Below are 22,150 nucleotides of genomic sequence, written 5' to 3' on the forward strand. Positions count from 1 at the left end.
GACATGACAAAGATTCCGCGGGGGGGATCTCAGGTTTCATTTTGCGGGGGTGGCTACTTTCGGGGGAAGCGATGCTAGATCTGGGATGGTTTGGTGTTGTATTGGGAGGGTCGTGATTTGAGGGGAATACGAAAATTGGGGGAGAGAGGTCCTCCACATCCCGATGGAGATTTAATCACCCTATACTTACAATCTCGGCGATTAATTTAGAGCACATTCAACAAATATATAGATAACTGACACTTGTCCAAGAATGGGTATGTTGACTTGATCGGTTCTAGACAAATTTACTGACATCATGAAAGCCAATCTATCACCAGTCCACTTCTTCTCCCATGGGTCTACCATGATGCTGGGAGAAGAGTCCGAGGCAGCCGATTACTGGAAGAAGGCCGGTGATCAAGCCTTGGCCAACAATATTAAGGGTGTTATTATGATGGTGTGTTGTTCACATACTGCATTTATCATCAATTGACTAACTGCAATTATTAGGGCGCTCATTGGGACGCTGAAGGCGATCGCATGCAAGTCGCCATGAACCCCAAACCCGGCAAATCACCCGTCGCATACGTTCACCCATCAAAATACGTCGACTACGAACTCAACCCCGATCTCGAGACCGGCGAACGATGTATTTCCCTCCTTAAAGAAGCCGGCTTTAATGTTTCTGGAAATCCCGACTTTGATTGGATCCACGATACATATCTCATCCTCATCCGCATGTTTCCCAACGGATGTCCACCAACGACCCTAATCTCCATGAACGCGCGCTTCGATCCTCACTACCACATGCGCGTCGGCGAGACCCTACGCCCTCTTCGAAAAGAAAATTATCTCATTATCGGTTCAGGTGGTGCAGTACATAACCTATACCGCAATATCTGGGCGCCCATCTTGTATTACTCGGATAACTTTGCGCAAGAGAAACCACCTGAGGCGTGGGCCCTGGAGTTTAGACAGGCCGTTGAGGATGTTATCAAGAACAATAGTGGACCGAGATTGAGACGCGCGATGACGAGGTTGATGAAACATCCATTTTATAGAGATGCTCATGCTACGGATGATCATTTCATGTCGGCGCTTTTTGTGGCGGGTGCCGTTGGGGATGAGGAGGATGAGGGTGTTTATGGTGAGCTCAAGGCTGAGACTTGGGAGTTGACGAATATGTGTAATAGTCAGTTTACTTTTGGAAGTTGGCCGAGGACTCTTGCGACGGCGGCGTAAGGAAGATTTGGTTCACGTCAGATTGTTAGTATCCTTCATAAACAGCGCGCAATAAATACAAGTGATTGATTGATTCAAGTATCCGTGCTAATACGTGTACTAAAGTCCATTTCGCGACGTAAAGAATTATGTACATGTAGAATCGTCCTTATTAGATTGCCATCTCTAGCACGAGCTATTATCATTCCTCCATAGACCCATATCAAACTCCAAGAGTAGCCTTCCAGCATAACAAGCTTAGCTGGAGATCTGTATACATGTTAGTTACTTGTGATTGCTTCGCTATTCATTGCATCAACTCACCTCAATGATAGCAGGACCAGCAGCGACGGTATCATCAGAGACAACATCCTTGCAGCCAGTGAGGACAACGTATGTCTGTCCAGCAAAGCCTTCAGGAATCTCAACGGAGAAACCACCGTCAACAGCCTTGGCCTCAACGAATGTTGGGCCAGTCACGGCGATGAAAGCAGCGTAGACACTCTGGCCCTTAGCGCCCTCGAGGGTATAACCAGGTGTCTGAAGAGTAACGGTATCACCAGTCTTGATCTCACTACCAGAAGCAGAGGCAGCCAAGGCAGGGAAAGCCTTGACGGGGAGAGCAGGGTTCTCCTTAGGGCAACCGGTGATGAAGCCTGAGGCAAGAGAGTAGACCTCGTTGTAGCTCAGAGGAGCATCGAAGGGCTGGGCAAAGGGGGCTTGCTTAAGACCAGCGCGGATGTAAGATGAGTGACGGGCCTCGACGGTGAGGATGGACCCGGCGGCGGTGAGGTAGGTCTTGCTCATGATGTCGGCTGCGGCGCCGAGATAAGCTGAGACGCCGACACCCTCGAGGACGGAGGCGGTTGCGAGGAAGGACTTGACATCTGTGACGCCGAAGGAGTACGTGCACTCCTGGACAGGTGTGACACCAGCCGCTACACATGTCAGCATACTTAAACAAACTATCATTATCAATCAAAACATACCCTTGAGAGCCTTGGTGAGGAAGTCAACATGCGAAGTCTCATCAGAGGAGACCTTCTTGATGTTGTTATAAAAGGTAGAGTCGTAACCAGCATCCGCAAAGTCCTTCTCAGTAAAATTGGAAAGACCCTGACGATAGAAGTTGTCCTCCAGGTGCTCGAGAGTAAGGGCATAGTTGAGGATGACTCCATCGTTGAGCTCGGAAGCACGCTTCTGAATGGCCGGGGCAGCAGAGACGAGGCCAGCGGCCAGGATAGGAAGGGCAGTAGAGAAGTGCATGATGTCAAGTAATTAGAGGAAACTCGATTAACTGATGAAGGAGATGAATGAGAGGATAGAGACGTAGTGCTACAGTAGGGCAGATGAGTCTTGACTTGTATCAAAAAGCCTCCTCCCCAGATCTCCAATGGAATGGTCAAAGATATACATATCTGCATCACAACTGAAATGTTTCTAAGCAAACCACGCCAAGTTTCCCCATGATGCTTTGACTCTCATCTCACAGCCACCATCTCCGATCACCTAAAATTACACACAGCCCTATTTCTCCCTAGACTCACTAACAAAACTCGGCTTCTTGCCCATCCGCTCCGATCTTTCCGCCCTGTCCAATCTCACTAAACAAAACAGCCGAACCCAAAAGTAGCAGTGCACTATAACTTTTAGCCCAAAGAAACATCTTCCACAAACAAAACAGAACATAAGTTGCCGAATCAAAACGTCATGGCTTCCCGTCTTGAAGGGGACTACCTCTAGTGGGATGATCGCCAGGTACTTGGGGCTCGGCATCTCACGTAGCCGTGTAGAATAGTGTGAAACTAGCGTTGAATATCATTTGTCCGTTGTTCTCAAAGTGTGGGGTTTTTGAGTGTCGGCAAGTTTTGTTTCCGTGAGCTAGAGAGGATTGAGTTATAGTGCTCGATTTTGTGAGACATGGCTCGGAGTATTCACCATCCGGGGGCCAACGTCGCGTTAATCAGCCTTGGATATTTAGAATTCTAAAGATAATGTTGATTGTTGCCTCTAAGGTAAATGTTTCTGGAGACTGGACTATCGTGTCTTAGGCTGGGCTTAAGGAAATTGGTGTAGATCAGGAGAATTGGTAATCTGCCCGATCATCCGAAAGTCTTCGGACAGAGTTTGGTCCGTGGAATCAATAGTCAGTGCTGAGATTAGTATCCTATTGTCCTGGCAAGTGATGCAGACTATCAAACATACCATTCTTCTTAATTAGTCTGTCTCTTGTCTTATCTGTCTCTGCATCCCATCGAACCACTTGCTGCCATAATATTGTTCAAGTTTCAACATTCACTCCTTGACACTCACTCACTCACTCTCATTTCATTCATACACACAAACATGAAGTTCACTATCGTCGCAGCTCTTGCAGGTAAGAATTCCCTTTACTTACCCAGGTGTACATTATGTTCTGACAGATACCTTGGACAGTGCTCTCAGGAGTCCACGCTGCCGACTCTGCGTCCACGACTATCACCTGCAGTGAATGTCCCTCTGCCGTAACGACTCCTGATATTGTAACTCGTTCGGCCCTCCCGACTACATCATGCACTGAGAAGCCCTTGATGGTTGTATCAAACACCAAGGGCGGCGGTGGAGCTGCTGCACCTACTGGTTCGGGTGCCGCTTCTACCCCTTCAGCTCAGGTCCCTGTGTCTGGAGCTAGTGTCAACAAGAAGGGTAGCGTTGGTGGAATGGCTGCGGCGGCTGCAATTGTGGCTGTCTATATGCTCTAGTCTTTTGTGTAGTAGCCAATGGCAGGGATACCAGTGTCAGGGCGAAGGTTAATATTCGGTGGATGGAGTTTATTGTGGTGTATAAGCAGCCATGCTGCATATGTAATACCGAGTTTTGTTTATGGAGGAATGTATCTGGACTTATGCGAGGTCTCACAGTTGCATCCATTGGATGGTGAGAACGACTAATCTATTATGCTATCTATGTGCTGTCTACCTAGTTGGGAATCACTGGAAGAGTAATATAGTTCTGTTGGCGAGGTCCAAAGTGGATATGGTTCGAACCTTGGAAGATCTCAGGTGATCTAGAAATCAATTAGCAATGAGCACCACAATCTCAAACATTTATGCTTACCTGTCAACCGGGTCGTTATGCCAGAAAATACCGGATCCCTGAGTATCACCAGACGATACCTCAAACACCAGTTTGCCACCCTTATCCACAACAACATTGGTAGGCCAGACTTCAATATCAACAGCATAGATCTCGCCCTGTATCACGGGTTGAACATCTTTGCTGGTGTAGTTGCGATGAGGAAGCCACTCGCGGTGCTTAGGGTGTTCTTGGTCAACCTTGCGCAGCGATACACGGAGCCAGCCTTTTGTCACGGGAACAGGGTCGCCTGCTGTGCCAGTGTAAAATACCTCTTGTCCTGATGGGTCAATGTGGCGTAGGGTGACAAAGAGATCAATGTCACTGGGTGTAGGGCCAGAAGGATCAGGGGAGACTGAGACATTGAGATGAGCAACAACGTGGCCTGTGATCTCTGTCTCAGCCCCAAAAGCAGGAGTTGAGAACTGGACCACCTCGGGCTTCTCTAGCGTTCCAAGTGCCTTGTAGGTAATCTTCTTGCGATCTGTCTTGGGCTCATCCCAGCTTAGACCTTGTTCAGGTGTAAGGAAGAGCTTCTTATACTGGGTTCGTGCAATAGGCCACTCGCTCTCTTCCCTTCGAGGATAAACCTTTTCTTTCTCGGCATCGTTGAAGCCAACGTTGCCCTGTCGAAGAACGAGACTAACAGGAGCGACCTTGCCTTCTTGGGACCAACCAACGCGGTCTTCGCCCTTGAGGAAAGCATCAAGGAAGCTTCGCTGAATTTCAACTTCTTCCTCGTAGTAGAATGGAAGATCGTGGCGACCGGTGATGAGGCGGAGATACTTGAACTTTGAACCAGCGTGGATGTATCCTTCGATGTTGCCGCGGAGATGAAGAAGAATACCACCCCAGTTACCCACTGAGAGGAGAGGGACTTCGATGTCACCCATGTCATACTCCTTGGAAGCGTAGTAGGCCTCATCTCGGAAGCGGTTGACTTGGTTATCAATGGTCTGATCTTGTCTGTTGGCCTCGAGCTCTTCTTCCGGTAGATCACCCTCGATAGTATCAGGACCCCAGTTCCGGGCATTTCGTCCAGGTCGACCATACTGATTCGTAATAACCTGCCGATTCCACCAAAACTTGATAAAAGCATTTGACAAAATTCCACCATGTCTGCATCGGTCGCGGTAATAATCTGACATGCCCTCCCAGGGAACAATAGCACTCAGACCCTTTGGTTTGCGGGCTGCGACTCGCCATTGACTTCCAGCGTAGTAGCTAATGCCGAGAAGACCGACTTTGCCAGATGACCAAGGCTGTTCGGCAGCCCATTCAACTACGTCGAAGAAGGCTTCACTGGTGCCTCTTGACATGGTGTCAAGTTTGCCGGTTGATTGGCCGAGACCTCGCTCATCAGCACGGACGATGGCATAGCCGTGCTTGGTCCAGAAGCCAGGGTCTGGAGTTTCCCATGCTGAGTGCTGGGACTTGTGCTGAGGATTTACCTCACTAAAGGACTTGGGGTGGAAGCTGCAATGATGTTAATTGCCATTATCATTAGTAGAATAGAGACTCACTCTTGATACCAAATGTCCTTTCCATAAGGGCCATATGTGACGAGAACAGGCACCTTGTCAACACCCTTAGGACGATAGACATTAAGTCTCACCAAACCATCACCCGCCTTGAGAGGAACAGTAGCATTCTGTTCAAAAATGTAAGGAAACGACTCCTCATCCACAGTATGGATATCCTCCTTGATAGGGTTCGGCATTGTAATGATTGGTGTAGTAGTAGAATTGAGTTATGCTAAGACCAAAAAAAAGCCCTTGTAAAATATCGTATGACAGGCCCTATTTCACTTCCCTCTCAGTGGATTACTCCCCCTCAATTGCACCATATTTTTCTTTCTGGCCGAATTGTTCCTTCGGTTGAAACCCCAACTTTTTAGGTGGAGGGTTCCGATACGGGGGGGTGTTCGGTTACGTGGGGCCGAGACCCGAAGTTGTGAACCCCAGATGCAAGTAAGATCGGGGACTTGGAGGAGATGAGATGGGGGATCTGGGGAAGTTTGATCATGAGACGTTTCTTTGAGTAGGGGGTTTATTAAGTTAGGAGCTGCACGAAATAGTTACATCGTTTGGTCATAAACAACTGCCGAGTACGCTCTTCTTGAGTTATTGTATCGTATTATTCACTTGCAATCATGACTCAAGACACAGAAACAAGACCTTTAAACATTCTTATTGTTGGAGCAGGTAATCCGAATAATTATCGACCTGTTATACTAAGAAAAGGCTGACATATCAAGGCATTGGTGGTTTAACCGCTGCGCTTGGTCTCCGCCAACAAGGGCATAAAGTAACAGTAGGTGAACTTTATCATGACGATACCCACTTTGACTCATACTCTGTAGCTATTCGAGAGATCACAACTGGCAAAAGAAGTCGGTGCTGCCATTCACTTAGCTCCCAATTGTCATGGAATCTTGAAGCGATTTGGTGTTTTCCCTGAGAGCTTTGGTGCAAATCGCGTTGAAGGCGTAAGTAGCACAATGACACAGAAGTATGAAAGACAAGCTGAAATTTAGCAGGTCACTGAGTACACGGGTGATGGACACCTGAAGTTTGATCAGAATCTCAAAGGACCACTTTCAGTTTGGGAGCACGTACGTTAACCAATCTTGATCTCAACAGCAATCGCTAACTGGGCGTAGCCATGGGTCCTGGCGCATCGTGTCAGTCTTCATGAGAACCTCAAGAACCAAGCGACTTCCAGTGACGGCCCCGGAACACCAGCTATTCTCAAGACCTCCAGCCCAGTTGTTGACGTAGATCCCGTCACGGCGACAGTCAAGTTCGAGGATGGAACTACAGTATCGGGAGACTTGGTCCTTGGAGCCGATGGTGTTAGCGTAAGAAACCCAAATCTCCTTTTTTATATCGTTTGAAGTTGATAACAAGCAGTCAATAACGCGATCCATCGTTACCGGCTCAGATATCAAGCCTTATGGCTCCGGAAAGAGCGCATTCCGCTTTATGATTCCCCATTCAGATATCCTCAAGAACGAAACAACCAAGCCTTTCGCTGAACGCACTGGCACAATGACCATGTGGATGGGCGATGATCGCAGATTGGTCATGTATCCTTGCTCTAACAACACTGTCATGAATTTTGTCGCCATTCATCCTAGCAGTATCACTTCGGGAGCAAACAAGGGATCTGGTAAGTGACGCAAGAAGCTGAACTCTGAGGATTAAAGCTGACATTACTAGGCTGGGGCCATGGTGGTAGCAAGGACCTCCTTCTTGAAGTTTACAAGGACTTTGAGCCAAGAGTCCTCGCTCTTCTGGATCTGGTGGATGTCAGCGAATTAAAGCTTTGGACTCTGTTGGACATGGACCGTATTTCAACATGGCACAGAGATCGTCTTGTCTTTCTTGGAGACGCTGCTCATCCATTCTTGCCTCGTACGTCCATCACATCTGAATGGTATCGACATCACTGACCATACCTATTATCTAGATCAAGGACAAGGAGGTGGTATCGCCATCGAAGACGCCGCATCACTGGTCGCACTGTTCCCAGCCGGCACAACAGCCAATGATATCCCCAGCCGTCTAGCTCTGTATGAGAAGATTAGAGACGAGAGAGCTCACACAGTGCAGACTTTTACCAGACAAGCTGGCGAGGATCTCAATGAGGAAAAGCGAGCTCAGTTCAACAGTGAGTCATGTAACACTCACGTGACGATTCAACGCTGACAATCATCAGTCTTCAAGTTCCTCAACTACAACTTCGGCCATGATGAATGGCACAATACCAAGAAGGCTCTTAGAGATCAGCTTTGGTCTGAAAACAAGAACCTACACTGGAAATCACCGGTTTCTTTCGGCCCCATGCCAAGTCCGCGACAAGATTACCATGGACAACGATACAATGGCAATGACTCTTCATTCACCACGTGGTCCGTCCGTTTCAAGTCCTCGGCTCCATACCTGAAGACCCTATTCCCCACGGACCGTTTCAGCTTCTATAAGCCCGGCACCGTCGCTGAAGCTACATATTCCTGTACAGAACTGAAGGATATGAAGTGGCTCGGTGGCGGTGGCTACAAGTTCTTCGGTCTTTGGATCCATGGCGTACAGTATGAGAAGAAAGACGGCAGCAAGATTTACGGATCTTTCCTTGCCGTGCTGCTGGAGAACTTGGCTGATCCTATCGTCACTGGCCGTGAGGAGTTGGGTATGCCCAAGCTTTTCTGCGATATTGATGTCGTGGAGAAGGGAGCAAATACTAGTATTCGCTGCAGTTGGCGAGGAGCAGAGTTCGTCAATATCACGCTCAAGAGTCTAGGCGAGGCTGTCAACGGGCACGCAAACGGTGTGAACGGCACAAACGGCCATCCTCCTCCTACTGGTCCCCCAGGAGCCCCTCCTCTGCCAGAGGAGCAAGGACTTTTGGTATACCGATATGTTCCTGCTGTCGGTAAACCTGGTGTTGCCGATGCCGAGTACCCTGTGTTTATTGAGGATGGGTTGGAGACGACGAAGCGACAGGTTGAGAAGACATTGGTTGGAAGTGGCGGGGATTTGGATCTTACGGCGGGTACATGGGATACTCTGCCTACGTTGAACCATATTGCGACTGGGTTCTCCCAGATTCCTGTGTATGGTGTTGTTAAGAGTAAGGTTGAGTATGGAAGGGGTGTGGATGATATTTCTCATGCTCGTAGAATTGAATAGCGATTTTAAGTTTTGTATATATATTTGATTAGTATTTTATAGCAAGAAGCCATTTGATTGCATACTGAGTTTTGCCATTGTATATGGTGATGTCTGGTGACGCGACTAGCTTTGTTGGTGGAACCAATATCTCCTAGTTTTTAAATGACTATGAAGGTGATCCAAGTAACACAAAGGTTGATACTGCATGAAGAGTAGTATTTGCCTCAATAAATTGATGGGAGACCTGGGTCACAGCAAGGAAAGATACTCATGGCCTTAGATAGTGATTCGGATAGAGAGTAAAATAAGACACTTGATTCAAATAAGGCTCTTTATTCTTCACATATCTATAGAATCAAAGGTCAATAAGGTCGAGCAGGAGTGAGCTGACCAATACATTCACCAAATCCAACACCTGAACCATCCCCACCAACAGATCCCGTTATCCTCACAACATCACCATCCTCAAGAAATCCCCTCTTCGACCCATCACTCAAAGTCACCGGTTTACTACCGCCCTCTGTAGATTCGAGCATACAACCCCGACTTGTTTCCTCAGAACCAGAAACAGTACCTGTAGCCAGAAGATCTCCTGTTCGCAGCGCACTGCCCGAACTGACTGAATGCGCGACCATTTGCTGAGGGGTCCAGTACAGAGATTCGACTGGACAGACTCCAAGTGTTGTGGCGGTGCTGTTTGCCAGGACGTCAACTTTCAAGGTGATGGAGAAGGTTGAGGGGTTGGGATGCTGGAGGTATGAGGCTGATATAGCCTTCTGCTCTTGGGCCTTCGTTCTGAAAGGCTCTAGAGCATCGAGGGTGATAATCCAGGGAGAGATAGAAGTTCCTAGACTTTTGCCGTTGAAAGGGCCGAGAGGGAACATTTCAAACCCTTGAATATCACGGGCTAGGTTTGTTAGTCTCTCCTGTCGACAAGTGCGTTGTTTGAATGCTTACCACTCCAATCATTAAGAATGACAAAACCAAAGATATGGTCCTCAGCATCCTTCGCATGAAGTCTCTGCTTCATAGCCAACGGTTTTCCAACCACTGCTGCAAGCTCAACTTCATAATCGACCTTCTGAGACGGTGCATAAATAATTGGATCATCAGTTTCGGTTGCAGCAGGGTTCTTGAACTGTCCATAAGGACGTTCAATTTCCGTTCCTGAAACGACGATAGAGCCTGTTCGGCCTTGATATCCAACTGGAAACTTGAAGAAGCCGGGTGGCGGCGTTCCGTTGTTGACTACTATACGGCCTGCGTTTATGACGTGGTCAAGGGAGCAGGAGAAGTCTATTTGAATTTAGCACTTCATCAAGATCACAAGAGGGGTTTCTCATACCTGCAAAGTCTTTGATTTCCACTGGCAAATGCATTGTCACAGCATGTATGTCTTCTTTGCTGCCTGAAGGAAAGCCATTGAGAGCATTTTGTTGATAAACTTGCTGGATTTGCTTTCGTACATGTTGATGCACGGTCTTAGGAAGAGCAGCAAAAGAGTTCAAAGTTTGTTCGTTAAGAACACCTCGAGGGCAGCCATCGACATCCTTGAATAATTGGTCGATAAGATCATTCAGAAATATCACCGTATTCCCAAGCCTAGTAACAGCTTGGGGGTTCTTATGAGACTGAGAAGAAGCTATTCCAAAAGGAATGTTCTTCTCGGTGAAGTGATGAGAGAAGTCTGCGGCTGTCATCGTGTTTGTCCGTAATATGTGTCTAGTCACGATTTTCTTTTTTTCGAAGTATAGTAGTATAGATGGCACAAATGGTAGCTCTATTCATTTCTAGGCACGTATTATCAATCATTGGGCTGTTCTATCCCGAGGACTTAATTCCGAACCCCGCGAAGACTTAAGTGGACGATCGGCAATCGGTTGTTATGGGCGCTCTCCACATCCCGATGAGTAAATCGAGGGGAAATGGTCCCGGGTATGCAAGAGAAATGGGGTCACCATATATCCGGCAGTTAACATAAAAGATATGAGGAGAAATAACACTACGAGAATACATTGATTTCGAACAGTATTCATAGGAAGCTTACAGAACCCATTATCTGCCATAACCAGCTATACATAAAGTTTGTCAACTATACACCTTTACAATGGCTCTCAACGGCAAACTCAGGCAAACCCAACGCATCATCACAACACACAATGATGAAGGCAAAGCCATCATCGACACATCAATCAACTCAGACGCACCCTTCTACGCCCTCCCCAGCGGCGAAGCACACTTCGCACTAGGATACGCCACAAAAGAATTCCCAGCCAAGCTCACCAACAACGCCGATGTAGAATCCTACCAAGGCTTCCTTACCAACCAGCCAGGCCTCAGCATCTCAACCGGCACTATCCTCCGCTATGTCGATATGTGCCCTGGCCATCTTTCACCTATGCACCGCACTGTGAGTCTTGACTACGGTGTTGTGCTGGAGGGTGAGGTGGAGCTCATTCTGGATTCGGGGGATAAGAAGATTTTGAAGAGGGGTGATGTTTGTGTTCAAAGAGCTACTATGCATGCGTGGAGAAATACTAGTGAGACGGAATGGGCGAGGATGTTGTATGTGCTTTTGCCGTCGACGAAGCCTGATGTTGGGGGTAAGGAGCTGGGTGAGGATTATGGAAATATGGAGGGCGTCAAGGCTTCCGAGTAGAACAATTTGAATATTGGGCTAGAACGAGGCTAAATAGAACTAAGATGGTTGTTTTATATAATTCCCTGACATTTTTGTATCCCCTACAGATGTCATGGGTTGACCAAATTCCTGAAGAAGCGATAGCATTTGTTATGTTCTTACCGGACCTTGACAAAAGACATCGTTTGATATATGGCTAGAACATAGAGTCATGCATACAATCGCATACTGATGATATAAGCTCCTGGGTGCTTGGCTTGTCTTTCATACGAGGAATTGGAAGTCGGAAGCATATGACAGCCGTGAGACTGAAAAATGAACCAAGTTGATAAGTTTGATATATGTTAAATAACAAAGAAATCCAATAGTAAACTCCGACCGTCAAGCAATTCAACTGCCAATCTAAAACTCTCCTCCAACCTGATACTTCCAAACCTTATCCGTAAACTTCCCAATCGATGCCCTCCAATACTGAGCAGCGCTCTTCTCAAGTTAGCTCATACACATAAGACACTTCGATTGTACTTACAGCATTGACATTCAGGCCTCTAAACATAGCAGTTATGAAGAACCTCTCAGCCGTGCTGGTGTAGACGCGAACACCATTAACATGCGCTGCGTCTCGATTAAGCGGCCTATACTCAGGCACCCGACGATGCGGTAGATCGAACTCAGGATGATCTGCAGAAGTCACTGGCGCTGTTCGGCAATCAGGCGATTCTTCGCGAGCGTGAGAGTGGTGAAGCTCATAATCGCGAAGGATGGAGCTGTGAAAGTCGCCGTTTTGGGTATGTGTAACTGTAGTGGTCGACATGATGAAGGTGTAGATAGATGTTGATGTGAAGTTTGGGTGATGGATTTGAAATTGATAGACGTGTTGGTAAATTACAGAGGTTACATTTTTGCCTTAATCTCACACGCTATTCCAACTCTACCGGGTGATTCGGGGCATTATGGTTTGATGAGACCTCCACTCGGGATGTGGAGGAATACAACCCCGATACTCCTCACCCGAACCGATGGAGAATCCGGGGTCCCCGGAATCAACCCCAACTTGAGTTCTTAGCATCACAAAATAGGGGTCCTCAACAATACTTCATATCTCCAATTTCCAACATCAGCATAGTGCACCATCATCACCATTCACAATGTCGAAATCATTCGCAGCAATCAGATCAGCAGCCATCGACGGGCGTCTTCACAACCCGTTCTACCGAAAAGATCAACTGCGGAATCTTCACAGCGCGCTGGCAGATAAAGCTGTTCAGATTCAAGATGCTATTGCGAAGGATACGAGGCATCAACCTGCTGAGGTCAAGGTTGAGTATTGGCTTGCTTTACAAGCTATTGCCGAAGCGCATGAGGCGCTTGATCCGGTGAAAGCGATTGAGGATGAGTATGCTGTTACGAAAGGTCATGATGATGTTACTAGTCGGGAACCGATTGGCATTGTTATTATTGAACCGGCGTATCATGCGTTCTTTTATGGATTGATTGCGGCGTTGGCGCCGGCTCTTGCGGCTGGAAACTGTGTTGTTGTACAGGTAAGTTACCTTTGAATATTTTGAGGAAAATGAAAACTAATGAGAGTATAGGCTCAAAATTCACTGCGTGAGACACCAAAGATTGTGCTAGATTTGATCGCCAAGTCTTTGGATAGAGATATCTTCACAGTCTCGAACCAAGAAGTCACAGCAGAAGATATCAACGTTCCTCACATTCGCGTCTCACAAAATGGCTCAGACGGTCCCATTCTGAAAGACCATCTCGTCTCGGATCCAGAGGCACCAGTCGTAGCATTCGTGGAGAGAGATGCAGATATCCAAGCAGCAGCAAAAGCTCTTGTATCCGCGCGCTTCAGCCTCCAAGGTAAAGCGCCTTACGCCCCTGACGTTGTCCTCGTCAACGAATGGGTAAAGAAGGATTTACTTCGAGCTCTTGTGCAACAGAGTACTGAGTTCCTAGCCAATTCTCCGAATAAATCTAAAGCTCCCAAGTCAGCGCTGTCGAAAGAGGTTGAGAAGGATGATTCTGTGCATGTTGTGCTTTCTGGATCGAATGGGGTGATTCTTGATGTTGAAAGCAGACAATCGAGTTTGCTTCAGCAAAAGGTTGATGAGACGACGCTTATCGTGCATGCTGTTACGAGCATGGACGATGCTATTGATGCTTCAAGAGAGTATGTACAAAATGTTTCCTTCAGCTATAGATGACTGACTTTTCTAGTATTGGATCTCTGGCCGCTGCTTATGTCTTCACCAATCCTGCCATGGCCAAGTATCTATGCCAATTCGTAGATACAGCCGTCAGCTTCGTTAACCACATCCCCACCAAACTACTCTGTAAGTCACACCTCCCGTCCCTTAAAACCAACACTAACAGTCCTCAGACTCCCCAACCGCACCATCCGGCATCCCTCCCCAATCTGGCACCAACAACATCTACCACCAAGATCTCTTCTCCCGCCTAAAGCCCAAGTATCTCACCAAATCCGCCACGGACAGCAAGCTCGACAAGATTGTCAACACAACTTCGACCAGAGAGCTAAGTGCACTAGATCAAGAAGCTACGAAGAGTCTCCCCGAGATGAAGCGTAAGCTGAAGGGAACGAAGCTTGGTTTCTTTGAGCAGGGTATTGTGACGAGTTTGGTGTTCATCTTGACAACTGCTGTGTCGGGGACGGGTATTCTTGGATACTATGGATATAGGTACTTGAGATCGTGAGGGGGGAATTTGCTCTGCAGTGGCAGAATTTACTTTGTATAGTGACTCCATAGCGTTCAAGATTACTTTTCTGGTTTAACCCTTCGTAAGTGTTATTCAGACTATCTATGTCCGAGAAATACCCCTCTCAAAGAGCACGGAAATAGTTACGGGCTTGGAATAAGTTTACTTACTTCAAATAAATCCTCAAACAATACAAAAAACCTGTCTCTTCCCAGTCCCATTTCCAAGCTTATCCAAACCCTTCAAAATCTCCCCATGCATAATCCCCTGAACAAAACACTCCCCAACCAACTCAAACTTCTGCTCACCAACAGGTCGTAGCAAATATGGCACATTTCCTCCATCAAGCAACACAATCACATCTCCCTCCTTCGACCGCCAAGGGCATAATCCAAACAAACCCGAAGTCGTAACGAAGAAACAAGGATCCATGCATGTCGGAAGTTTATTCGTTTTGTAGTGCTTTGAATCTTTGTCCGCGCTTGGTTTCAAAACATCGAGTGGTTCTCGCGCAACGTAGTTCCAGTGAGACCGCATATGATCCAGATACTTCATATTACACGTCTGGTTATTCTCCACTTTGAAGTCATCTGCGCTGTGTTTGCTTGACCAGAATGGTGATAGAGCACACGGATCAAAGATCTTGTCAAAGACTTAAGATAATTCGCTTTGATTTCCGGTAGAGCCTTGGTAAGGATAGATGTACTCGATAGGTGCGTGACTGATGTTCTTAATCTCTGTAATATGAAGCCCTGAAAGTCGAAGAATCAGAGGATCGTCGGTCTTCAGAAGCTCAAGATCTGGCTTTGTATCGCCTGCTGCTGTGAACTTAAATCGGGCGTTCAAATTGGCTTGAGTCCGTCTTGAGCTTCCTTTGCTGTCAACAGACCAAGTTGGTCGGTTTGTTACTAGGTCATCAGTGTCCGGGCCTAGAATCTTTACCCAAGTACGTGACGGCTGACAATGAATGGACGAAAGGATTGCAACTGAATTGTGCTCCCGGATCCACCAGCGAGTAAAATCGGCAAATACTCTCTCTTTCGACTTGTCATAGTTAGGTCGAATCAAGTCATCCAACTTCGTAGTATCATGCGTCTCATTCGCAAAGGTGAGCAAAGCAAACAGCTTATCTCGAGGATCAGTCGCCTTGAGATCCAGACCTGAAAGAAACACTTCCAGAATACTCGACAACTCATTCGTATCCTGTGCTTCGATGGGAGTTGTCGGTACCTCTGTTGTTCTCCCCTTCGGCTTTAAAGTCTTCCAAATAGCCGCCATGGAAATCTGCTGTGAGGCGATATGGGGGCTTTGACCTGAGTAACCAGGATTTTCAAGCCAATTGCTGACCTGAACCACTTCTTCCCATGGAACTTGCTCACCGGAGCAGTGTATGAACGGTTGTTTTGCTGATAGAGCCTCCTGAATCACCCATACTCGTGTAAACCATGGGTTCTCATAGAGAGTGCTCATGAGGAATGACAGCTGGGTGTTTCCATACCAGCCTGCAAGATCAATGATTTCCCTTGTCCAGGTCTTCAAATGAATATCGAAAACCTCCCACATTCCCTTGAAGGATATCGCATGGCCCTCATCCTTCTTGCTTTGCTCATACGCCCTGATCTCTTCAAGTGGTGTTGTGTGAGCTGTTCCAAGACACGAGCATTGTTCACCGCCTGGGCATAGTCCGGAGTTCGAGTTGCAAATATCTCGAATGAGCTTCAAGCAAGCCTCGATACCGTGGTTATCCTCACCAAGCCAGATGTGAACTACTGAGGCCAAAGAATAAATCTGACTCATCAGCGTGACCTGCTGGGCCCTCTCTTCGAGATCATCTTGATTAATGCACACAGCATCGATCCAGATAACAAGGATTTCACTCTCCAGCCTCAACCGACGAAGAGCCTGGGCAGCAGACTTTCCAATACTAAAAGGTATTCCTTCTTTTCCATTGTCAAAGTCACCTTCTTTAGATAAGAAGATTTCCTCTCGCTCGGTGGGATCTCCCCAGCAGTACGATAAGGCGTGGAAGCCGATCCCTTTTGACTCGACTTCTTTCAGGCTTGCCAAGCGAAAAGAACATCTGATCGGATCGTCAAAAGTCCCTGGCTGAACGTGAAGGAGTCGAATATCCTGCTTCTCGACACTCAACGCCCCAGTATAATGCGAAGCATTTGAAGTGAGTTGCATCGCTTGAAGCTCCTCTTCCAATTCCTTAGGTTCGTACTCAATCTTGATCCTGCCCCCGTCGATGATGTTCACCCAAGCCATATACATAGCTCGAGGAATTAACTGAATAATATCGCCTGGTCGGAGTGCTTCAATCCAGAGTCTTCGCCTTGGCCCATGAAAAACGGTCCATCTATCAGACCAATCCTGAGGTTCATCATTAGCCAGGCGGTTATTGAGAACAGTGATCGTGCGAAGATCTCCACGTCCTTCTGGACGTTTAACTGAAGCATCCCACCATGTAAAGGAGACTGCTTCTGATCTGTCTGCCCACCCTGTTTGACATGTTAGTTGCCTCTGATGAAAGATAAAAGCCTGTTAACTGACCTTGATCGCGAGATATGCCACCGAAGGTAACTGCAGTGACTCTCTTCGCATCTTGAGGAACCTCCAACTCAACATAGGGCCGTTCCGGACAGTGGTCATGGACTTGAATGGCGTCCTTGCGCTCAACAAAACATGTTTTCATATTGGATGCCATTTTGCGTCAAAATCATATGAGTTTGATATGATCCCATAAAGTTTCATGAGTGAGCTCGAGTTATTAAGGTTGATATTTGCACGGAGGGAACCAGAATGTCAGCACATACCCATGCTTCAGCGTCGTTAAACAGCTAGTAAGAGCTGTGGATATTCTGCAAGGCCTGACAGGGCTGAGTGCATGGGCGCAGCACAATGATCCTGGGGGCTAAGCACAGAATCAGGTTCCAAAATTAGACCTACGATAGCTGTAGTAAAAGAAAATGATATATAATGCGGGATAAATTTGAAGAGAAATTTGTTTTAATATGAAGCACACGCGTTGAGTAAATAACATAAAAATGAAATGTATATAGTATCCATATTCCATCTAATGCCTGGGTAATCCATCGGGCGTGTTCCGAATATCAAGCCTCTAATATCACCAAAACGCCTCGCTAATCTCAGAATGAACCATGAAACCCTTGTGGAGATCCTCTACGGGAGGCCAGAAATCTTAGGACCTCGATCCTAAGCGACAAAAGTGTTTGGGTAAGTTAGCCTAAGCTTAGGGGACTCTTTGATCAGTTTGTTTTGGGGATCCTCTCCCCTGGATCATAGTCACCACTCAAACCCCATCCACTGCCAGGGGACTCTCGCCACAACATCAGGCATCTCCGCCTTCTTCCTCGCCTTGTCAACCGCATTTGCAAAAGCCCTCGGATTCTCCAACTCTTTATATATCACACCACTACCCGTCTCAATCATACTCTGCCCATTTCTCGTATACCACGCAATATGCATCGTATCGGACCTCTCAAGAAGAAACTTGAGCTGTTCATCCACTTTCGCCCTAGCCAACGTCGCTCCATAAGCGTCGCTTTGTTGAAGCAAAATGGTCATTGATGATGTGTACTGGAAAATGTCATCCGGGAACGCTGATATCTTGGATGCTATCCGGGCCGCTATTTCGGGAGGTACGTTTGGATGCCGTGATAGATAGCTGATTGTATCTCGCCGGATATTCACATCTTCATCGTTAAGAAATTCCGCAAGAGCATAAAGAATCCTTCTGTCAGGGAAGAATCTCTTGGTCTCTCGAGACAGCATCTTAATCATGTTATGTCTTCCTTTGGGGTGTTTGTCTGTTAGGGCCTCACAACAAGCCGCCACAGCCTCATGAAGTCTGCCGGAAATTTCTGGGTGCTGGATCCAATATGTAAGGGCATTGAGTCGTATGAGATTATCTTTATCATGTAGAGCTTTGTCAATGGTTTGCAGCACAGCGTCTGCACAACTAGCTGTTCTGTAAACGGTATGGAACACCAAGTCTCTTTTCGTTCCATCGTCGTTGTCCAGATGTCTTTCTATAGCTGAGTATAGTCGTTCATTTAAATCAGATCGGTGGCTCTCCAAGGTTTTCATCACTTGTCGACGTATGGGCTCGTGATCGTCCACGAGGCAGCGAATAATTGCGCTCAACACTGTCTCAGAAAGCTTCGGTTGGCCGTCGAACAACAATAGCGCACCTCGCCGGATTTTCCAATGCTCAGATCGAAGATACCAAGTGACTTTTTCGAGTGCTTCTTCTGGAAAAGGCGGCATAACGTCCGAGAACCCTCCAGGGATAAAAAGTGGCTTTTCGCCCACCACTTTGCTCGTAATCTCATCGTTAAAACAGCATTGCATGAGTTCCATAACTCTTACAGGGAGTCTCTCCTGAGATCGCAATATTCTCTCCACTATCAGTCGTATTTCCGATTCAATGTCCAAAGGTCCGACCCTTAGAAACTTGACAAGGGAGCATAGCGTATCATCCATGCAGGATAGCTCATTTCGTCCCTCAAGCACTTTGACAGCGGCAAGCTGAACTGCGCGGTTCGGGTTAATCAAGCGATCAGAAACTGCCCTCAGATCTTCATTCTCAAGATTCGTCTGACGAGCTAGTGCATCCAAAGAAGCCAGTCTAATTACTACTTCATTTCGTAAAAGGTTTTGTAGGATTCTGTTAATAGCCTTTCTCGGTAGATGCGAGTCTCGACAACCAAGTGCCAAAGTTGCAATAGCCGCAGTCTCTGGGTCTCCGTATTCGATAAGTTCCAGGCCAGTCTGCACAAGACCCGCTGAGGTGATCCCGTGTTTTTCATCACCTTCCAGCTCTGTGGTTTTCAAAGTCAGGTATTTGGCCCAGTAATCCTCCGCTGACAGGATGTCAAGAACTCTTTCTCTTGCGAGACGTGTTTCTTCTTGTCTGCAAAGAAACTTTGCCATGCGATCAAGAGTCAATTGAGGAAGGTTTTTCTGTCCACTCAACCTTACTATTGTCCGCCATCTTAAACTCGCATCATCAGAGTCCAGGATAGTAGAGATGGCTTCGATATGAGTCGCTATTATTTCTGGATAGTCGTTCAGAGCAGAGAGAACACCAGATGCGACCCACGGGTTTTGGTTCTCAAGACTCAGAACCATCGCATCTTTTACAGCCTCTGTCCAATACTCTGGGGGACCGAGGGATTTGACCACCATGGAGACGTCTGTTTCAAGTGTAGTGCCGCCGTACTTTTGTGTCTTCTGGAAACCAGCTTTCCCAAGCCAACATGTCAGGACATGCACAAATTCGGGCGGAACGCGAGACCCCGAGCGCATCCTCTTCTTGTAAGCTATCAATGCGGCTCGGAAGGTAACAGGATCCTCGTTTTGTAACATCATCAAATGCGTCTTGTTGGGGAACTCGGGTTCATCGGCTAGTGTGCCCTCTTTGAGCTTCCTGCTTTGAGCTTGGAAAGTGACCCATCTCACCAAATGAGCCTCAAGTCGGCTTCTGTGATTTTTGAGTCTTTCCAATGATAGCGAAGGATGTAGCTCCGCGAGGCAGTGCATTATCAGTCTCTGATGAGCTACGCCTATTAGATCGAGTGGCTTAGTGTCGATGGTCTGGAGAAAGTACAACGCCAGTTCATCGGAGCCGCTCCTCCCTGAATGTAATAGTCCCGTAGTAAAACGCCACATGATGTTGTAGCGCCATGAGTATTTGTTTTGAGCAAAAAAGTCCTTTGGTTTCATGGCTGTGTGAGATGAGACGGTTCCATGTAATTTCGCATTCTGATCGAAGTTGATGCAGACAAGATCCTCCTTGTTGTTTTGCAGCCAAATCCGCACAAAATATCGGGCGGCGAAGTATTCTTGTAGAGTTAGATGTAGGAAGTGATAGGTACGACTCGGCTTTCCGACCGATGAGTCTGATGTCCGTAGAAAGGAAAGCTTCGGTAAAGTCTTGTCGACGAAGGAGGAATGGGTTTTGATGTATCGGCAAATGATGTTGAGATGTTTTTCTTGGAACTCGACTATGTTGTTGCATAATCCAGTGAATGCAAGTTGTTCAATTAATCGTGTTTCGTTTTCGATCAGCTCTTCAACCTCTGTATCAAAGACCTTGTCGTCCTCGGTTACAGCTGATCCGCTCTTTGACTTTCCCAAGCGCACGATATCCTTCCTCCATAGACCTTTTTCGATAGACTGATAAAGATCCGTCATGGTTTCGGGTCCCCTGTTATGAACTTGATCCCAACCATAGCAAAGGGCATCGAGTTGAATAGGGATACGGACGAGGTCTTCGATGAGTGGACGAGATGAGAGGAATAACTGAATCTCTTTGTGTTTTTCGGGTTCCATGTGCTTGACGTATTCGTACACCTGATCTGTCCCAAAACCGATCATTTCAAGTTCCAGGTCAAATGGTTGTATGCTGGAGCGAATAAGAACCGAAGGGCGCGATAGTGCCAGAACATTGGGTTGGTTGAGGAGGCATATGACAAATCGTGCTAGGTCGTCACCGGGTTGTAATAAATGCCAGATCTCATCCAGACCATCGAGCAGGAATAGTGTTTTACCGCCGCCTGGGTCAGTACAAGCATCTCGCAATGCTCCGGCAAGGTCGCTGCATTTTGGATGCTGCGAGAAGAATTCATCGCAAAAGAGTTCCTTGAGGTTGTATCTTCCATTGCGTGATAGCAAGTTGCGAAGTCGGACCCAAAGGATGCGATCAAAGTGTTGTTTCCAGACTTGGTTTTGCACAAAATCGTGGACAGCTTTCTTGCAGAATGTCGTCTTTCCTACACCAGCTTGACCACGAATGAGGATCCTTTTGGAGTGTTTGGACGCCGCGCCGTGAGTCCGCGCGGTGTTAAAAATGTCGTGGAATTTGACTTTGACACCGCCGTCAGGGCCTTGAACATTCAAGCGTCGGAACAGAGAGAGGTTGGCGACGCGATTGTTGGGTGTGAGATTGGAGAGCCTGGAAGGATTATTTTGCTTCCTGGCATGTGGGATAATTATGAGATTGATGTAACATTGCTCAAGAGGAAGTCGCTCCCCAGAAAGGCGCTCTATCTCCAGGTTTTCCCTAACGTAGCACTGTTGATTCAGCCAGTTATCGGCCTCCTTGATGCAGGCAAGCTTGTCCTTCAGCCGGGCAGCTGCGACTCTGCGGATATCCGATTCCTCGGATGCTTTGGCATGTTGCCGAAGCTCTTCTAATGAGAGGTTATGAGGAAGCTCCAGTGCCGGGGCAAGGGGCGCGACAATGGTAGGGTATGAGTACAAATCCCGGCCGGCCTGGTTCTGAATCGGTCCACTGTTGTGAAATGTTGTGCTTGGGCCAGCGCCGGCCATGTCGATCGGCCTGATCCGCCAGGCAGTCTTCACTTGCAGGGCTGGGGGCTTAAATGCGTCGCTTATCTTGGTTAACTCGAGATTTATGTAGGTTTAAGAAAAAGGGAATGTTCAATTGCCAATCATGGAGACCAGATCTTTGGACCTTTAATGACCATCCTGGTGGGTTGAAGAGGCTCGATTGCAAGAGATGAAATGCGCAAATGAGAAGAGAAGGAATGCGGCCTCCCATACCCCTACAAGCCTGATGCAGCTGCGCATAAATGGCTTCCTTCCCCCAATCTCATCAGCCTTGAAAAGCCACAGCGGCTAAAACGGAACATCGTCGTCATTTTCAACCCCGGAATGAAACACTACGACAGACAGGATAGGCCAGGTGATCCTCATATGTGTACGCTAGAGACTCAGCCGCACCAGGCTTACAGCGCTGTTGAGA

General features: G+C 47.3%; 11 protein-coding genes across 11 annotated transcripts; 5 read left to right on the forward strand and 6 right to left on the reverse strand.

Moving 5' to 3' along the window:
* The first annotated feature begins 129 nt into the window (after positions 1-129).
* On the forward strand, positions 130-1,261 carry BKA55DRAFT_100243 (Extradiol ring-cleavage dioxygenase, class III enzyme, subunit B). Its single transcript, XM_046184662.1, has 3 exons — positions 130-257; positions 306-439; positions 493-1,261. The coding sequence occupies exons 1-3, from the start codon at positions 254-256 to the stop codon at positions 1,222-1,224; spliced, it is 870 nt and encodes a 289-aa protein (XP_046047097.1). The 5' UTR covers positions 130-253; the 3' UTR covers positions 1,225-1,261.
* Positions 1,262-1,461: 200 nt separating this feature from the next.
* BKA55DRAFT_541856 (ferritin-like domain-containing protein) lies at positions 1,462-2,469 on the reverse strand (the record flags this gene model as incomplete). The annotated part of the gene is made up of 3 exons (XM_046190430.1): positions 1,462-1,473; positions 1,528-2,141; positions 2,193-2,469. 3 exons carry the CDS (start codon positions 2,467-2,469, stop codon positions 1,462-1,464), a joined length of 903 nt encoding a protein of 300 aa, XP_046047098.1.
* A 635-nt stretch (positions 2,470-3,104) lies between these two features.
* BKA55DRAFT_575175 (uncharacterized protein) lies at positions 3,105-4,287 on the forward strand. The gene is made up of 2 exons (XM_046193365.1): positions 3,105-3,580; positions 3,640-4,287. The coding sequence occupies exons 1-2, from the start codon at positions 3,550-3,552 to the stop codon at positions 3,942-3,944; spliced, it is 336 nt and encodes a 111-aa protein (XP_046047099.1). The 5' UTR covers positions 3,105-3,549; the 3' UTR covers positions 3,945-4,287.
* On the reverse strand, positions 4,162-6,037 carry BKA55DRAFT_516753 (Alpha/Beta hydrolase protein; the record flags this gene model as incomplete). The annotated part of the gene is made up of 3 exons (XM_046188115.1): positions 4,162-4,249; positions 4,300-5,793; positions 5,841-6,037. The coding sequence occupies 3 exons, from the start codon at positions 6,035-6,037 to the stop codon at positions 4,162-4,164; spliced, it is 1,779 nt and encodes a 592-aa protein (XP_046047100.1).
* Positions 6,038-6,469: 432 nt separating this feature from the next.
* On the forward strand, positions 6,470-9,054 carry BKA55DRAFT_648518 (uncharacterized protein; the record flags this gene model as incomplete). The annotated part of the gene is made up of 9 exons (XM_046197248.1): positions 6,470-6,521; positions 6,575-6,630; positions 6,680-6,805; positions 6,857-6,931; positions 6,980-7,177; positions 7,230-7,488; positions 7,539-7,733; positions 7,789-7,989; positions 8,038-9,054. 9 exons carry the CDS (start codon positions 6,470-6,472, stop codon positions 9,006-9,008), a joined length of 2,133 nt encoding a protein of 710 aa, XP_046047101.1. The 3' UTR covers positions 9,009-9,054.
* A 298-nt stretch (positions 9,055-9,352) lies between these two features.
* On the reverse strand, positions 9,353-10,690 carry BKA55DRAFT_648521 (uncharacterized protein; the record flags this gene model as incomplete). Its single annotated transcript, XM_046197249.1, has 3 exons — positions 9,353-9,897; positions 9,948-10,286; positions 10,336-10,690. 3 exons carry the CDS (start codon positions 10,688-10,690, stop codon positions 9,353-9,355), a joined length of 1,239 nt encoding a protein of 412 aa, XP_046047102.1.
* Positions 10,691-10,980: 290 nt separating this feature from the next.
* On the forward strand, positions 10,981-11,649 carry BKA55DRAFT_705147 (uncharacterized protein; the record flags this gene model as incomplete). The annotated part of the gene is made up of 1 exon (XM_046200655.1): positions 10,981-11,649. Exon 1 carries the CDS (start codon positions 11,098-11,100, stop codon positions 11,647-11,649), a length of 552 nt encoding a protein of 183 aa, XP_046047103.1. The 5' UTR covers positions 10,981-11,097.
* A 302-nt stretch (positions 11,650-11,951) lies between these two features.
* BKA55DRAFT_575178 (uncharacterized protein) lies at positions 11,952-12,529 on the reverse strand. The gene is made up of 2 exons (XM_046193366.1): positions 12,161-12,529; positions 11,952-12,114 (listed from the first exon to the last, which is right to left on the reverse strand). The coding sequence occupies exons 1-2, from the start codon at positions 12,443-12,445 to the stop codon at positions 12,034-12,036; spliced, it is 366 nt and encodes a 121-aa protein (XP_046047104.1). The 5' UTR covers positions 12,446-12,529; the 3' UTR covers positions 11,952-12,033.
* Positions 12,530-12,779: 250 nt separating this feature from the next.
* BKA55DRAFT_517694 (Aldehyde/histidinol dehydrogenase) lies at positions 12,780-14,355 on the forward strand (the record flags this gene model as incomplete). The annotated part of the gene is made up of 4 exons (XM_046188209.1): positions 12,780-13,175; positions 13,227-13,810; positions 13,858-13,973; positions 14,021-14,355. 4 exons carry the CDS (start codon positions 12,780-12,782, stop codon positions 14,353-14,355), a joined length of 1,431 nt encoding a protein of 476 aa, XP_046047105.1.
* A 657-nt stretch (positions 14,356-15,012) lies between these two features.
* BKA55DRAFT_541863 (heterokaryon incompatibility protein-domain-containing protein) lies at positions 15,013-17,065 on the reverse strand (the record flags this gene model as incomplete). The annotated part of the gene is made up of 2 exons (XM_046190431.1): positions 15,013-16,859; positions 16,912-17,065. 2 exons carry the CDS (start codon positions 17,063-17,065, stop codon positions 15,013-15,015), a joined length of 2,001 nt encoding a protein of 666 aa, XP_046047106.1.
* Positions 17,066-17,312: 247 nt separating this feature from the next.
* Positions 17,313-21,918, reverse strand: BKA55DRAFT_575180 (uncharacterized protein). The gene has a single exon (XM_046193367.1). It carries the CDS (start codon positions 21,712-21,714, stop codon positions 17,665-17,667), a length of 4,050 nt encoding a protein of 1,349 aa, XP_046047107.1. The 5' UTR covers positions 21,715-21,918; the 3' UTR covers positions 17,313-17,664.
* Positions 21,919-22,150: the final 232 nt, after the last annotated feature.

The sequence above is a fragment of the Fusarium redolens genome (assembly GCF_020744475.1).
Source record: "Fusarium redolens strain MPI-CAGE-AT-0023 chromosome Unknown BKA55scaffold_12, whole genome shotgun sequence".
Classification (NCBI taxonomy): domain Eukaryota; kingdom Fungi; phylum Ascomycota; class Sordariomycetes; order Hypocreales; family Nectriaceae; genus Fusarium; species Fusarium redolens.

Bases quoted from the DNA above. Each gene is read 5' to 3' on its own strand.
- BKA55DRAFT_100243 (XM_046184662.1), top strand. The intron at 440-492 runs GTGTGTTGTTCA...TGCAATTATTAG, and splicing joins TTAAGGGTGTTATTATGATG to GGCGCTCATTGGGACGCTGA.
- BKA55DRAFT_575175 (XM_046193365.1), top strand. From the start codon at position 3,550: ATGAAGTTCACTATCGTCGCAGCTCTTGCAG. The intron at 3,581-3,639 runs GTAAGAATTCCC...TACCTTGGACAG, and splicing joins TATCGTCGCAGCTCTTGCAG to TGCTCTCAGGAGTCCACGCT.
- BKA55DRAFT_575178 (XM_046193366.1), bottom strand. From the start codon at position 12,445: ATGTCGACCACTACAGTTACACATACCCAAAACGGCGACTTTCACAGC. The intron at 12,115-12,160 runs GTAAGTACAATC...TAACTTGAGAAG, and splicing joins GAGGCCTGAATGTCAATGCT to AGCGCTGCTCAGTATTGGAG.
- BKA55DRAFT_575180 (XM_046193367.1), bottom strand. From the start codon at position 21,714: ATGGCCGGCGCTGGCCCAAGCACAACATTTCACAACAGTGGACCGATT.